Below are 17,935 nucleotides of genomic sequence, written 5' to 3'. Positions count from 1 at the left end.
CCTCGAGCTCACTGCTGATCTCATCACTCAGCACACGGTAATAATAGCAATCTATTCACATTAAACTTTAAAAAAAAATTAAAATAGATGACAATTCTGTCCTCATTTACTCACTTATGTCATTTCAAACCTGTATGACTTTCGTTCTTCTGCTGAGAAAAAAGTGATGCAAGTTTGGAACGGCATAAAGCTGAGTAAATGATGACAGAATTTTCATTTTGGAGTGAACTGTCCCTTTAAGAAAAGCAAAAATATAAATAAAATGTATTTACAACGATCAATACTTTATCCTGACAGAAGGAAGAGATTAATTTTAAAAATACAGTTTTCATAAGGTTTGGCACCTGTGTATCTACTTCAAAAACCTTTATAAAATCGGGCAAAAATCTGCATCAGTTTTCATCCTGAAGGTCCTGTCATGTTTTTTTTATTTTTTTAAACACTTTCCTGTTTTGTTCTTTGTCTCAAACAAAAATCAGTGAAGTGATATCGATCCACAATATTTGAAAATGTAAAACAATTTAATAATCCATCACATGCATATGTACATCACAATTATTTTTAGTTAACCAAAACCATAAAATGCAGTTTTGTTATATGAAATAAAATAAAAAGTAACTTGTTTAATATCAGCTAGTTGCCCAAGACTCATTTCTCATTTTCATTTAGCTTAACTTGTTAAAATAACTATGAAATAAATATGAATAAAAACAGACATATGAAAAATATGAAAACATAGACACGCACAAACCCACAATTAAAAAATCAGAGCAGATCCACCTCTAAAAACCCAAAGCCATGATGAAGGTTCAAGGTCAAGAAATGTTACTGTTTCGTTTTTAAGGATTTCATGAATGAGATGAAAGGGAAGGTACCAGAAATTGAAAACGCCACAAAATCCTGTAAACACAAGCTGGTTCCCAAGCAGCAGGTTTCCCCCAGTCGCAAAGCACCAGCAAGTGAGTAAAGAACCATTGTGATTCGTTGCTGTGATAATTGTGTGCATGTTATCAGCTGTAATCTCTGTGGATTGTATTGATGCATAGAGAGGAGAGGCACAGCGAAGCCCCCGCCGTCAGTGCCTCTTCCACTGGAGAAGCTGGACCCTCAGACACCCATGATGAGTCAGCTGGTGAGTCAGTGGAGGAAACTCTGGCTTCTGGCCCACGGCAGACAGAGCAGACTAGAGGAGCATCTGCAGAGGCTGAAAGAGGTGAACATGACCGTGCTGTAGCTTTGATAAAACAACCCGTATGTGTTTGAATCCATATGGCTGTCTAAGAACCATTTCTCTGGCACATGCAGCTGGAGGAGTTTGCTAATTTTGACTTCAACTTCTGGCGGAAAAGATACATGCAGTGGATAAGTCACCTCAAATCCCGGATACTGGATGTTTTTCGTAGCATCGATCGAGATCAGGATGGACGAATCACTCACAAGGAGTTCATCGACAGCGTTCTGGCCTCTAGTGAGCATTACAACTCTTGGTTGCTGATTTTTAGCATAAAGTTGTTTGGGTGAATACCCATATGCAAAAACATGTGTACATGTATTAAATTTCAATATATGAAACTGTCATATGAATTTAAAACATATATGAAAAATATTAGAAATTGGAACAATTTCATGTGCTTATATGAAATATATGTAAAATATACATGTAATACATTTTACGATTTTTTATGTCCATCCTAAAAACCAGTCAATACATGTTGATATTAGGAGTAAACATAAAAAGACACGTATTTATACATGTATATATATAAAAAATGCAAAACATATATAAACATACAGATTTTTTGTATATATGATGTTTTAATAAATTTGCATATATATATATATATATAGAGAGAGAGAGTACACAGTATATATATATGTGTGTATATATATATATATGCATATATTGCCGACATAGATCGTTGCATCATATAATATTATATAACTATTATCAAATAGATATCATTAATATATGTACATGGTTTTATATATGTTATAAGCATATCTTCATCCACCCAGAGAATATACGTATGGGAAAATTTCATATCGCCTGGTCGAATGAGTATATATGTATCCGTTTGCAATATTTGACTTTGCATATGTACAGAATTTCCCACCAACTCCCTGGAAATGACTGCGGTCGCTAACATATTTGATGTTAACGGTGATGGATTCATTGACTACTATGAATTTGTGAGTGCCCTCCATCCAAGCCGAGACCCTTACAGAAAGACAATTGATGCAGACCAAATCAATGAGGAGGTATGTGTAGCTCTGTTTTTACATTCTTACCTGCCTTGAGTATTTCTGTAAGACAACTAACGAAAACCTCAACTCTGCAGGTCAGTCGTCAGGTCTCTCAATGCAACTGTCCAAAGAGATATCAAGTAGAGCAAATAAGTGCAAATCGCTACAGGGTAAGTGAAATTCTATTCTCAGTACAAATAATGCTGTGTATACCTGATATTAACACCTGGTCTTGGGTGATCTGATCACAATTCTGGTACGGTTCGACTGATATATGAATGCAACACGGACCAAAGACATCTACCATTCACTAAAGAACCAAAAACAGGACATATGTCACAAGATTCAACTGTAAAAAGGACAGAATGTACAAGCATATCTGTTCTTCTCATCATAGGAAATGTTGGTCGGTGTGAATGCTAAACAAACCAGGGCTACGTTTCCTAAAAGCGTTGTAAGCCTACACTGTAAAAAAAAGTTGAGCAAAAGTAAAAGTTTAAGGCAACCAGTTTCAGCAGACAGCAAAAAGTTGAGAAAACTAAAAAATCTTGCTTTTTTTTTTTTTAAGATCTACTGCCACCAATGGTCCTTAAGATCAACTTATCTCACAATGCTTAGTCTAGAACTAAATGGACTAAAACCAGAACCAACGAGTGTATACACAGCCTTATGCCATCCGAATGCTCAAATCAGATGTTAATAGCAGGAGTAAATGGGGCAGCACAGCTATATATTCATGACTACATGCCTGATGATATTTCTGTGATTTTCCCCAGTTTGGAGACTCTCAGCAGTTGCGGATGGTTCGTATTCTCAGAAGCAGTCTGATGGTTCGAGTTGGTGGTGGATGGACGGCATTAGATGAGTTTCTAGTGAAGAATGACCCCTGTAGAGGTGAATATCTCACACTTATTCAAAATCTGCTTATTGTGGATGAAATCAGATGACAAACAATATGCCGACAGCTTAGAAGATCTTGCTATTTTCTGTGTAATTTTATTTAATGGGTCACACTTTAGTTTAGGGACCAATTCTCACTAATAACTAACTATAACCAACAATTTTTGCCTTAAACTCCTAAGTCTGGCTTATTAATAATAATACTTATTCAGCAAGGCTGCATTTATGTTATTTGTAGTGTCAGTAAAGACTTTTATGCATCATTCCTTCTGCACACACAGTAAAGGGACGCACAAACCTGAAGATAAAGGAGAAGTATCTCTCTCCGGACGCGTTCGAGGCGTCGGGCCGCAGAGGCAGCGCTAAAGGCCTGACCGTCAGCAGATCCAACTCCAGCCTCAGTTTATACAGCAGCGCTTCGGCTCCCAGCAGCCCGCTGACACGCAAGGTACACCAGCTAACCGCTAACTAACAAACCACATTCGTACATACAATACTGAGATGCTCCAAAAGTTTCTTGTGCCTGTGTGTCACTGGTCAGATGGATTTTTATAAATAACTCTGTTTTTGTGCTGATATAGGCATTACTACGCAGAAGTTTCTCTGGTGAGAGATGCATTCGACCCAGGAGCTCTATTGCAGCGTTGGGGAGCGACCATTTCTCTGCCGACATTGACTCACCTTCACCTACAGGTTAAACTCACCGCTCTGCTGCAGTCTGCATTTGCCTCATTTTGTCTTGTTTTCACATAAAAATGTCTAGATGTAAAATGTTATGGCTTTTAGATTATGGTTAAAACAAATGAAAAATTGTATTACTGTATTGTATTATACGGTGCTGCACTCTACTGAATTAAAAATACAGTAATATTGTGAAATATTGCTGTTTCTATGTGAATATACTGTAAAATGTAATTGATTGCTGTGATCAAAGCTGAATTTTCAGCATCATTACTCCAGTCTCCAGTGTCACATGAAATCCATCTAATATGCTGATGTGCTGCTCAAGAAGCATTTATAATCATTATCTATGTTAAAAACATATTTGCGCTGATGATTTTTTTTGATGAATAGAAATTTTTTTTTTGATTAATAGAAAGTTCAAAATAACTGCATTTATTTTAAATATAAATATTTTGTAAGATAATAAATGTCATCTATAAATATATTTTTTTCTTCCCAAAAAAAAGAAGAAAAAAACCTTCTTACTGATCTTAAATCAGTAGGGGGGGGGGGTTACACTTTCTGTCTGCATTCTCATAAACCTGTTGCTGCTGTTATGTTATTGACAGAGACACTTTAATTGGGTTTTATTTTTAGTTGGGAATGAGTTATACACACATTCTCAAAAGCCTTGCAGCATTGCATGGAATCAAATGAGAGGCATCTACATCAATTTATGAGAATCCAGACAATAGAAGGAATTATTTCGTGCACACAGTTTACTTAAATCAAGTGAACGGATTAGTAAATCGTGCGCAAGATTTTCTTTATTTTTTGTCCTGCATGCCATCTGTGGGGCTCCGTACAATTATTAGTGTAGTCCTATTTTCACTGTCTAAATGTTATTTTTAAGTCCCATTTTGTGACTTGGGCCAAGTCCCAGTAGATTATTAGCACATTGAGTGATTTTGTGATTTGTTTTCTTTAGATGAGGCAGAAAGACCGCCAACATGACCACATCTTGTCCCATACCATGAGCTCAACCAGGCAGGCGTTCCTGATCCGCAGGATGGACAGAAAACCACCCCAGCAGGCCTCAGATCAGTGGCCATGCTCAGACAGTTCACTCTCATGGCTGGCCACTAGTGCTCTGAGGTGTGTTACACCATCCGTTTCATAGCATAACATTGACTTTTTACCTTCACAGACTTTGTTTTTACAAAATGGACTCCCTGCTTTGTGTGTAACGAGAGACCGATGGAATGTTTTGCATGGGTTTGAGCAGCAAGACGCCTGTAGTATCAAAGATGTATTGCTTCACACAGCATATATGCACAGATGTCTTTATTTTCTGTTGTTGCCTGATGTAGGGACAAATGTTCAATCTGACCCTGCATCCTCAAGAGTAAAGCCACTGCCTTTGTATCAGTTTCTCCCCACAGTCAGTGATGCAAAATACAAACCAAAATACTGCTGTTTTACGGTTTAGGCTTTATGATAAGCTGAGCTTTTGGGGTCCATGTTATTGTTTTGTGTAAGTGTGGCTATTATATCCTCAGGTCTGAAGTGCTAGAATATTTCAGGGTCTAGAGTAAGAATTTAAAGACCACATGAAATATACCACCTGCCACCATTAGCAAATAGTAAATACTGGTTAACGGTGGTAAATGAGCCCAAGAAATACATGACTATGCCTGCATTTCCTGAAATGTGTAAATAGCAAATAGCAAAACCATAACCATACATTGTTCCAGGTACATTTTAGTGCACTTTTCACATGACATGACTACAAGAGGCACTTTAAGCTATATAATTTTGCCCCATTGCAGATGCAGATTTATTAAACAGCACAGTGCCATGAAAAAAAAGGAAATGTGCCTGTGGATACAAAATGGTTGCAAAATGATATTGTGTTGGTTATAGCACATTTCATGGCAGTTTCAAATCGAAAGGTCTAGTGTGTGATGCTAAATAGCATGTACAAATGTCTCCTAAACAGTTAAATGTGACTGTGGCAATGTTTCATTACATTGGTTATATTGTACATGTTGTGGCTTTTCATCAATGGAATCTAACCTATATTGCTTACAAAAGCAAATGTGAGATAAAAACACATTTGCTGAAGAAAGCATGCCGTTTTTAGCTTGCTAATTGCAAGTGCAGTACTTTACCAGGTGGGCTACCGAGCAAGTTTACTGCGTCAGAAATGTATGCCACACATATGGAGCTGATTATGTGATGCAAATGACAAAATGTATTAGTTTACAAATAATGCACTATGGTAAAGGTATTCTGTATTCATAACAGAGTATTGTGCAAGACGACATGCAAAAATAAGCATTTATTCATCAATAATCTGCCCCATAAACATAATTTGTGTGGCAGTTGTTGGTGTGTACTGCCTCTAGTGTTCATTTAATCTGGAAACTGCAGTAAAATGCAGTTTTGCAGAAATGCAAGCGGAGTCACGTTTAATTTTACTGTCAATATTCTTATTATAGTCTAATCGAAAAAACGATCTGCCATGATTCTTTGATTAGCACGTTACCAACTCTAGAAGTTGGAGTTTAAGAAAATCCTGGTAATTATAATTTCATGGTGGTGTAAATACAATCATTCCAACTTGACTTGGACGAACAACTCAACATAGAAAAGTCATTTCATGAGGTCTTTAAATACTTTGAGTCTGTTTAGGGAGGTATTTTAGCATTGCGTTTACTGTTTTGTCTCCTTAATTATACACCTCAGTGTCCCAGTATATAGACATATCTATAGAATATTTGCTTTGTTTTTCTTTTCCCATAAAGAACTGTCTTATTTGATTTTGAACAATCATGCCATCGGTTGTAATAACTTCCTTTGAGGATATGAAAGTGTAGGTCTCAATGAGATTATCTGAATTAATACTCATCACAAATGCTCCTTTATCAGCACCAGCTGTGATTTTTGACTTTTATTTGAGCCAAACAAATCAACATTGATATGACCTGCTTTTTTACAGCGTCCTGCTCAGGGCAAAGTCTGCTGTATTCATTTTTTGCCTTAAACCTATTTGTGAATGTCGTGGGTTGAATTCTTATACCATTGTACCAAGTGTTATGGATGTAGCATTTGATTCAAATTACATATAAAATATGTGTGTCTTTTAATTTTGTGCATATGCGGTTCTGTTCTCTTAAGTTTGGAGAGCTGAAATGGGTTTTGAGGGTTCGGGATTGCAGCATTTGAGTTTTTTTCTTAGCAGGCATACTTTGCTTTAGCTTTTTGCTTTGCTTTAATCTGTTCCATCTGAGAATCAACAAATGAAGGCATTAATAATCAAATATTTGGCCAAAAATACGGCACATAAATTTGCATATTGAGGTGGTCAGTGTTTAGTCATTGAGCAGTGCTACTGAATGTGGTTGAATGAACTGTGATGATTGTCTTATTGCCTGGCAAGAAATAATAATGTCTGGTAGTAATTGATTATCTATGCAAAATCCATTTGACACTCAAAATCCATTTCACTTCTGTGATTATTCATCACCTTATAAATGCTGGTTTATGTAATCCACTTCTGGAAAGAGATCCTCTTCTGCTATGCACCTGCTATTATTGTACTGTAAATCTTTGATGCTGTAAATAATGGTATGTTCAGTAGCATTATTGCTTATTTACTGTACGTTTGTGATCTTGTAAAATAAGGTTACATAGAATTTGTGATCAGTGCTAAAGTGCTTTTAAGACCTAGTTGTGGAATGACACTAATCATAACATTTCTTGTAATTATAAACCTGTTCAAATAAAATATTTCATAGAGAGTTGTGTATAAATTGGTCTATAAACTGCTGTGTGCATTTTTGCAAAATTCAGCGCCAAGAAAAGTCCCAGGATGATGCACTGTGGTAAGAATTTTCCATATTGATTTTTCACAGCTGTTTTTGGCATATTTAGGATTACACATTTCATCTTGTGTTTTGGAGTTAAATGAAATGTGCTTAAACTTTATGTGCTTGTGCTTGTATTTTCTTACCATGAGGGACACCAAATACTATGACAAATCATTTGGCAGAAAGAGGAGCAAACAGGAATTTGATTAAGTACAGGAATACACTGATTTTTGTTCATTTTAAATACAACAAAGAAAACATACTCGGTTACTTACATAACCTCGGTTCCCTGAGATACGGGTGTAAAGGTAATATGTAATTTAAGGGAAACAGGTCAATTTAGCTCAAAGGGAATGATTTATGATTTTATAGGGAATTTGAACAGAATCACTGCGATTCACAAGCCGTAAATCCAAAATATAGTGAAAACACTATTAAATAGCACAGTAACAAAGATCGGCAGTTTAAGACATTAACTTGTAAGCACAAAACACAAGATACTTCTCTTTTCAATATAAATAAGGCTTCATTTGATAAATCTAAGACATGTAAACTAATCTAGCACATTAAAAGTGAGGAAAGGATGAGTTTAATAGAATGAAAATGTGATATCCCAAGTTTACAGCAATATGTTCAATTGCATAGACCTGAACAACCATCAATCACTTAATTAACCCTCGCATTGAGTTTCTCAGTGAGGATAAGATTTATATTAAATGCACCAGCTCAGCAAAAATCTGCAAGTTACTTGTTGCGTTGCCCTGGGAGTTAAGGGATTCACTTTTGTCGTTGTCGTTGCAGGAAAGGGGGTTTCCCGAGGTTGCTGATTGGCTGTTCAGTGGTCGTTTGTAGTGATATCTTGGGAAGCCAAACATTGGGCGTTGGCTGGAGATGGTTTCAGTTGCTAGCTGAAGTTTGAAGCAGGTGCAGTCGAACTGGACTTTGCGGCAAACTTAACTTTTACAGAACACAAACTCAACGGAAAGAACAGAAATTAAAGTAAAAGGATAAAAGGATGTAACGAGACTAGGTGGTTTTTCTTCTCATCGTGCTAGCAGCTGGCATGTAGGCCAGAGCACGCTCAAAGAGCGCTAAAAAACAGCGTCAACACGCGGTGGCAAAAGTTGAAGCAAAACAGAAGAGAGAAGGAATTTGATGGTGTGCTGAGTTTTAAACTCGGCTTTCGGACCCGTCCCAATGGATGTCTTGACCAATTAGAAATGATCTTAGCTAGGGGTGTTGCTCTGTTTCTTCCCCATCATAAATCCTGTATCAGTCACATGGTCCAAATTTTCCCGCTCTTGTAAAGTATAATTTTGGACATGATTTCTATAACAAGACTATGATACATTTGACAAAGAATTGATTGGAAGAAACATTTAAAGCATGAATTTTCAAACTCATACATACCAAACACGAATATAAATCCATAAAGTCGTTCAATAGTTATTAAAAGACATACATAATATGTGATTAAAACATGATAGTTAATTGTGTGGGTTACACTTTTCTCTCCATAATCGCTGATGAAATCGGCCGTGTTTTCTCTGCATTAGCGCTGTTTTGAGCTTACTGTTTGAATTCATTCACTGGATCCTCAGACCTTCCAGGAGTTTAAGGTTTAAAATGATGTGATTGCAAAAGCCTGCTTCTTTTCATTTTAAGATATGATTTTCGTTATAAAGTCCTGATTCAAATTAGTAATCAATAATTAATTATTATTCTACTACTCCGCACGCATCCCCTGACATGCTCTCGCGCAGCACACAATGAAGTAGACCGACCCTGCTTGCATTCATTCACGTGATTGGTCGAGATGAGGGGTTATCCCGCCTGGGCAGTGTGATTTACATAGTTTCTATATAATATCTAATCATATATGGGATCATATGAGTACCGGCAACATGTCAGAAGTGCCAGTACGCACAAAAAAGTGGTTTATTTGCATCTTCTATATATTAGTTTTAGCTCAGCTTTTGGAAAAGCTACTCGCGATGAGTTTTGATTAATTGTGTGTTTTCTCTTTGCAACCTGTTTTTAAGGTGATTGTCAGTATATTATAAAGGTAAAAACAGATTTTAAAAACAGTGTAGCCTTGATAATTCAGCAGAAAATGCTACTTTTTTGTAATTGACCATTTTAAACTGTAAAATGTACAGTTTGTGTTAATATGTTTACACAGCTACCAGTTGTTTTTCTGATATGACAGGATATTTTTACAGTATGGCCTTGCAAAACTTACACTACAAAGTTTCTCATAATAAGTGCTAATTCTGCTGTCTCACACCGGACTGTTTTAGGTTTTTTGGGAATTGTTTCTTCTGAAATGATCTTCTCTAGCCTCAACATTCTTTGTGTGCTAACAAAGGCTACGACTGATTTACACTCCATGCCGTTCAAGGATATTATAAATGCTGACAGCTCTCACTGCGATGCCTTGGAGGAGCTCATCTTAACAAGTGACCATGGAGCTGGACTCTTGGCAGAGAAGTTATTAAGAAAGAGTTCAGAGCCAGAACACATCAGTGTCAGAGGACTTTTCAAATAAATCATTCACAGAAATTTACTTGACAACATGTAGTGCATAAAACCTTGAGAAAAGAAACATCTAAAAGTGTTTTTCACGAATCTTTAATCTAACAGCCTTTCCATACAATGACAGTTCAGAGCGACCATTTCCACCAGGCTCCAAAAACACCATTAAAATATCATATAACTAGCTCCATGTCTTCCTATGTCATATGATAGCTCTGTGTGAAGAATAGACACTTTCATGACTATGTTTCTCTAAACACACAGAAGTACACCTTTTCAAAAACTGCAATAATGTCAAATTAAAAGTTTACTATAAAGTACATTTTAAAACCTTTTTGTTTTATTAATCTTTTGTCATGTTTTAAAGAATACACTTATTTTGATGCGTTGACTAACATACTAAAGCACATGTAAAGTACTTGATTATAATTTTAAATTATTTAATATTAATATATATTAAATGCACTAAATTACAACTTCATCTTTACAGGTGTGTCATTATAAATATATTTAAATACATGCAAGTCTGAATAGAAATAAAATTAAAGTATATTTTAGTTTATCATAAATGCCTGTCAATACATTCAGCAGTAGCACTTTTAACCATATCAATAAACAATAGAAGTAATTACGAGATTACATACAAAGATGCACTTAAGTCGTATTTAAGTGGGTCAAGAATCACTCTTAAGTTCAACAATTATCCCCCAAAAATTATTTTTCAAATGCCAGTTGTTTCTCAGTGTTTCTAAATAATATATGACTGTGCTTCACATGTGTGTAGGTTCCCATTGTGTGACAGTAAAGGCTTTCAGGATCTCATTAAGCTTGCACATTTTATAATCTAGTGATTTTTTGTCTTTTGTAATAATAGAGCGACAGTAAGCTTAAATACAATAAGAGTGTTGAGTTTAAAGGACATGAAATCCATTTGAAAGAAAGATTTTTAAAAAGCCTCACGTATAACACATGACTTGAGTAACAGGTGGTGAATGACAGAGCCACAGTCATCAACATATTGTGACTACAATAAATAATTAAATATGTATTTAAAAGTAATTTAAAGAGCACTTTGTGAACAGTTAGTTGTTTATTTTTGTAAAGAAAGCAACAAAAGATATTGGATGAGAGATGTACAGTATGAACTAATTATGCAGGTTTATTGAGAAGATTTTGAAACAGATTCAGTGAAAATTTAATGATTTTCATTTTCAATCATTTATCTCCCACAGATGTTCAGCCATTAATTAATTGCAATTAATTAAATATGTTTTATAGTTTAAATTTATATTAAATGCAATTAGCTGAAAATGTAGTTCATTGCTTAGTAAATTTTAGTTAAGTGCTTCCTGACCCACTTAAGTAGGACTTAAGTACATATTTATATGTATTTTCCTAATTACTTCTACTGTCTTTGAAATATGGTTCAAATGTACTACCAAATGTACTGACAAACATTTATAATAAACACAAATATACTTAAAGCATATCGTGTATGTCATGTATTTAAGTATATTTGTAATTACACATTTGTAAGGATGCAATTTAGTACTTTTAAAGTATATTAATTTTAAATATATCAAATGACAAACAGTTACAATTATAATCAAGTACTTTACATGTGCATTAGTATGTTAGTCAACACATCAAAATCTTTAAAACATGACAAAAGACTAAAACACAATTATTTCAAATGTACTTCAAACTAAACTTTTAAATTAATATTATTACAAAATGCACTTTTTAAAAGTCTACTCAGATGTGTTAAGAAACAGTCATGAAAGTGTCTCTCTCTCTTTCAGTTCACTTAAGTAGCCTTTTATTTCATTAATATTATTTTATCTGCAAACACAGCTTTTTAAATATATTTTTAAGATTAGGAGTACACTAAAAGTGCACATTCAACACAGTTAAGCACACTTCTTTTTGGCAAAGGTTGTGTGACTTTGTCATACTGAGAGACTCCAGTTATAGGGTTAATTCTGGATAATTGGGCTGTTTTCCCAGTCATCACAATGTTAAAATAATGCCCCAGCTCCCCCATTAAATGTGTTCCTCCCAAAACTGTTATGATAAATACTAGACTGTGAGCTGCAATTGTATGGTGTTTAACCCATATTTAGTAAATAAACATAAATAAATAAATGTTATTTTAACAATTGTTGCCAGAGTTTACAGAGAGGGTTAAATGATCATTTGAATTGCAGCTGCTTCAGCCTCTGTCATGTAATAAGCTACACTTCCTGCTTCAGCTCAATGTCAAGGTTGTTATGAGAGAGAGAGAGCGAGGGAGAGAGAGAGAGGGAGGGAGGGACGGAGGGAGAGAGGGAGGGAGAGAGGGAGAGAGAGGGCGGGAGGGAGGGAGAGAGAGAGAGGGAGGGAGGGACGGAGGGAGAGAGGGAGGGAGAGAGGGAGAGAGAGGGCGGGAGGGAGGGAGAGAGAGAGGGAGGGAAGGGGAGGGAGGGAGGGAGAGAGAGAGAGAGAGAGAGGGAGGGAGGGAGGGAGAGAGGGAGGGAGGGAGGGAGAGAGAGAGGGAGAGAGAGAGAGAGAGGGAGGGAGGGAGGGAGAGAGAGGGAGGGAGGGAGGGAGAGAGAGGGAGGAGTTACTGCGTCATGCTTACTCTCGCCTTCCCTGTTCACCCTCCGCCGGGCAGTCGGGCACATGGTTTTGAATGCTAGCCCACTGGGATAAAGGACCCCTGCTTTACACAGCTCGCGCCTGCATGCTTCTATTACCCTCAGGTGAATTTCAGAGCCTACAGGAACATAAAGAGCGAGAAAAACAGAGCTCAAACTCTCTTGCTGAAGGCTGATTAAACTGCTGTCAGAATGGACTGAAACCTCAGGACAATCAGGTGGGACGTGTATGTGTGTGTTTGTGAGATTAGCCAGTTTAGTACACTAAAAGTGGTGTTTTATAAACCAAAGAGCCAAAAGGAGATTCAAGGGCACTGAAGAGTCCATAGCCACTGGTATGAGCACAAACTGATTATTGTGAATGGGCTCAATTGATAACATAATCAGGTAGAAGGAAATGGTTGTCATAGAACAAGGAAGGTGATCAGGGAGTGAATACAGCAGTAATTACTGGAACTGTTGGTGTAGTATTAAGTCTGGTGAGTTTATTATGTGTAATCTGTTCGGCTTTAGCACTGTAAGTTTGAATGGGAAAGGTCTTGTGACATCTCTGATTCAGAGTGTGATTTCAAACATTACCAAAACAGAAATATAAGAGAGAACTGCAAAAATTCAATAGCAGTAAAAATGGAACTCGATAAAGGGAAGTAAATACAACTGAAAATGCATGTTTGTTTTTTTATATGATATTTTTAGTGTAATTAGTTATGCGTGCAAAGGCAAAAGTCATTATAGGGATGCCTAATCTTGCTACCAGAGGGCCACTTTCCAGCAAAGTTTAGGTCCAGCCCTGATTAAACACATCTGAACAAGCTAATCAAGGTCTTTAGGATCACTAGAAACTTCTAGACGCAGGTTTGATGGAGCTAAACCTTGCAGGACGATGGATTGGTCATTTTTGGATTGGTTTGCCAAAGCATTCTTAGCCAACTATGGTCTTGACTTCTGTAATTACCAACATGGTCTGCATTTTCCAAAGCCACAGTTCCAAGAAACCTTCACAAACCACATGGCCTCACATACAGCCCTCGACCTGTGGTCAGAATAGGTGTGGAACGGTTTGTGGAAAAAAATCTAACTGTACGGTTCTCCAAATACGGTTCGGTACGCGCTGGGACCACGGTTTTTTAACGCGTAAAAAAAAACAGGGTTCGGTTAATGTATGTATCTGTTAATGGATGCACATTCTGGCTTCCCAGTACATTACAACAACAGCGGACAAACCATTCACTCTTGTTCAATGCGAGTGCCGTATGCTGGATTATGAGCATTTATTCCGTCATCACCCGGTGCTGATAGTGCGCAAATATTAACCAAATATAAACCACCCCTAGGTTAGAAGCATAGTTTCTTTTAGGGATGGGCGATACCTCTTATTTTATTTTCGATCCGATACTGATCTTTTCAAGCCCAGTATCGTCGATATCGATACCTGTAAACTAAAATGATCTTTTAAATTATTAAAAGAATATAATCAGTAATTATACTCACTTAATATTAAATTTTAAAGCCATGTTTTTTTTAAACATTTCACAGGCCTTTTTTTGTTTACACTGTCAGAAATGAAATATACTAAAATTGTATTTTAGCCCTTTACTGGGGCAGTAACCTCAAAGGTGCACCTATACCCCTAAACAGGAGCATATTAGTACCGTACAAGTATGCATGCTTTAAGGGTATAGATAAGTTACAAAGGTGCACCTTTGAGGGTACCTCATGAAAAATAAACATGGTGTTACATATAGTAAGTACTAAAATGTATTATTATTATTACCATGGTAAATTTGTGGTTACTACAGTTTTACTACAAATACTGTGGTTACTGTAATACAACCATGGTTAATTTTTTCAAAAGATTCTATGCCACAAACTTTAAATATTTCACATACGTTTGAAAATGCAGTGTTTAGTTGATCCTGATGAATACAGTTGTAAACACAACAGCTCTCTTCTTTCGTGAGGGGGTTTGGCGTCACGGCATCTTTGTTTTTCAGGCAGAATGTTAAAGAGCGCGACACACACATCTCCTGGAAATCCTATATAATTCAACCAATCCGACTGATGACTTCGAAACTCCTCAAGTGTTTCCAATTTTGCGTGCGATATGCATCAGATGTTCAGCTAACGGTCTGTGGGCATGACGTCTGAGGCTGAGACTGGCATTATGGCATCATGAAATCTGAGCTTCTCAGCTTCTGTTCTCAAATATTCTCTTTTCTGTTATGCACAGTACAATGTTAAAGTAGTATTGGTACTGCTTCAGTTTATCAAATGTATTTAAGTTTTCTGACAGCACTTTAAAAGTCAAAGAAATTGCTATTGCAAAACTAATTAGTTTCCCTGTACTTCCATGTTTCAGATAACCTTTAAAAACCAGTTGCCTTTTTGACGTGTGGACCTCAGTGCCTTCATCATGTCGCTGTTCACACACGTGTTGGCCTGCCTCTTTGGCATCGGATCATGGGTGGCCATTAACGGGATGTGGGTGGAGCTACCTCTGATCGTCCCCTCCATTCCTGAGGGTTGGTACCTGCCCTCCTACCTCACAATCATTATCCAGATGGCCAACATCGGGCCTCTCTTCATCACGCTCATGCACCGCTTCAGACCGGGCGTGCTGGACGAGCGGCCCGTTATCTACACCATCGTGACGGTCGGTGTGGTGGCCACCTTCCTCCTGGCATTCCTCTGGAACTACACGCTTACTTTTGGAGGAGGCGAACACAGTGCTGCCCTACTGTCCCTCAGCTTTCTGCTGTCTGTGGTGGACTGCACCTCGTCTGTCACCTTTCTACCCTTCATGATGCGTCTACAGCCTCAGTACCTCACCACCTACTTCATTGGAGAAGGTCTAAGCGGCCTTGTCCCAGCACTGGTGGCTCTTATCCAAGGCGTAGGGGTGGTCCACTGCAAAAATGCCAGTGCTAATGCAAACTTTAGCATGGGGAACTCATCCTGGGGCTTCGATGGAGAACTGAAGGCACACTACCAGCCGGCCAACTTCTCCGCTCAGGGTTTCTTCCTGTTCCTCAGTGCGATGATGTTGGTGTGCCTGGGTGCTTTCTTGTTACTCAACTTCCACCCAGCTGTGGCGCGGGAACACAAGAGCAAAGGTTATATTAATGATTCTCAGCGGGTGGAGAAGATTGATATGAGCCAGTCCCCAAATAATGAAACTCCAGAACAAAGGCCCATGTTGGATTTTCCTGAAGGCCCGGTGATGAAGCAACAGAGTTCATTTGGAAAAGGAACCTACAGCACAATGGAGCTGGTCTTCATATTTGTGGTTCTGGCCTGGGTAAATGCACTGACCAATGCAGTCCTGCCCTCGGTCCAGTCTTACTCCTGTTTGCCGTATGGAAATCAGGCCTATCATCTTGCAGCCACTTTGTCTTCAGTAGCCAATCCAGTGGCTTGCTTCATTGCCATGTTTGTGCCAATCAGGTGAGAACAATGATGCACTAAATTCATGCAACTAAGCCATGTCTGAATTGGATTTGATTGGCTGACATGCTTCCTTTAATAATGTCAAAGGTCTCTGGTGCTGATGGGGGTTCTGACAGTGACCGGCACAGGGTTTGGAGCATATATAATGGCCATGGCGACACTAAGCCCTTGCCCTCTGCTGATCAATCATGACCTAGGAGCAGCACTCATCGTAAGACTCTAACACAATGCTTTCCATTGGTCTTAGTTGTTCCATATTTTATTACAAGCATAGGTTAGACCAGTAAATGTGACTGTAAAGTAAATTTACTGGCACTGGAATTTACAATCTTAAAAAATAAGGTTCTTTTTTTGGCATAAGTGGTTCTATGAAGAACCGTTAACGTTCCATGGAATGTTTACATTGCACAAAAGGTTCTTTATAGTGGAAAAAGGTTCTTTAGATCTTTAAAATGCTGTTCAGAATGGTTCTTTTACAAATGTTTACTGAAAGGTTCTTCTAAAAAATAGTTATTCTGTGGCATCATTCCAAAGAATCCCTTTTTGGAACCTTTCATTTTAACAGTGTAGTCTACTTCTCTTACTACATTAATGAGATATTCAGTATATACTACATAGTGTGCATGCTACTGCATACTTAAGCAAACATGTAATGTGAGGGCAACAGAACTCACATAATCTCTGTTTTCTCTTTCTCCCTTTATCTTTAGGTCATAACCTGGGTCGTATTTGTCCTGACTTTGTCCTATGTGAAGGTGATTATTGGAGTGATCCTGCGGGATGAAGGTCACAGCGCTCTCGTGTGGTGTGGAGCTGTGGTGCAGCTGGGCTCTATGCTAGGTGCCCTGTCTATGTTCCCTTTGGTTAGTGTTTATAGACTTTTCCAGTCAGGAGATCCCTGTAATACCAAGTGCCCTAAATAAAAGCAATCATTATTCAGAGTAAAACACTAATATGTTAGTGAACCAGGCTGAATAATAAACAGATGTAAGACCACACACATTTGTTCCATTATACCTTTTTTTTCACATTTACATAGAACCCAAATCTCAGCTACTGTATTGTTCCAACAACTATTTTTCCATTTGGTTGTCATATAGGTCATAGTACTGTTACATCATAACAAAACAAGTATCATAATCTTCTTTAATATCTGGCACTGCCTTATAGTTACAGTGTAACTGTCAGTTATGACATTTTTGTTATATTACAATATTATACTTGATATGTAGTGTTTTTGTTATCCTATTGAACTGTTGCTGAAGCCTGAGGTCATGTTTTTTAAAGAATTTGAAAATATTTATGATTTTAAGACATGATGCTTGATTTAAGGCTTTGCCAATCCTATTCCTGTTCTTTTTTTACAAGACTTTATTGAGTTTGGCAAAAAATAAATAAATAATTATTTGTTCTCAAAGAATAAAGATGTGTTGTGGTGATTTCTTTGAACATGTATTTGACTAATATAAGTCTATCACATGAACTCATAGAACACCATCATACAGAGATGGTCAGAATGGGAAATTCTGCAGTGCTGTATACATATTTCTATAGCATATCACTTTATACAGCATATCAGCAAATGTGACAGAATTTCCATAAGTCATCAGACTCATGATATAGCTCTTTTTATTCTAC

General features: G+C 37.3%; 2 protein-coding genes across 2 annotated transcripts; both read left to right on the top strand.

Moving 5' to 3' along the window:
- Window positions 1–1,311: 1,311 nt before the first annotated feature.
- Window positions 1,312–7,609, top strand: LOC306878350 (microtubule-actin cross-linking factor 1, isoforms 6/7-like). Its single transcript, XM_079430635.1, has 7 exons — window positions 1,312–1,468; window positions 2,105–2,259; window positions 2,340–2,414; window positions 3,021–3,138; window positions 3,426–3,592; window positions 3,726–3,837; window positions 4,796–7,609. The coding sequence occupies exons 1-7, from the start codon at window positions 1,354–1,356 to the stop codon at window positions 4,819–4,821; spliced, it is 768 nt and encodes a 255-aa protein (XP_079286761.1). The 5' UTR covers window positions 1,312–1,353; the 3' UTR covers window positions 4,822–7,609.
- A 5,201-nt stretch (window positions 7,610–12,810) lies between these two features.
- On the top strand, window positions 12,811–17,711 carry LOC306878490 (solute carrier family 52, riboflavin transporter, member 3-B). The gene is made up of 4 exons (XM_079430901.1): window positions 12,811–13,068; window positions 15,210–16,294; window positions 16,385–16,508; window positions 17,008–17,711. The coding sequence occupies exons 2-4, from the start codon at window positions 15,264–15,266 to the stop codon at window positions 17,218–17,220; spliced, it is 1,368 nt and encodes a 455-aa protein (XP_079287027.1). The 5' UTR covers window positions 12,811–13,068; window positions 15,210–15,263; the 3' UTR covers window positions 17,221–17,711.
- The last annotated feature ends 224 nt before the right edge of the window (window positions 17,712–17,935 follow it).

This window comes from Barbus barbus, assembly GCF_936440315.1.
Source record: "Barbus barbus genome assembly, chromosome: 12".
Lineage (NCBI taxonomy): Eukaryota > Metazoa > Chordata > Actinopteri > Cypriniformes > Cyprinidae > Barbus > Barbus barbus.
The sequence above is the reverse complement of the archived record's forward strand: the minus strand, read 5'-3'. Positions and strand labels throughout refer to the sequence as shown.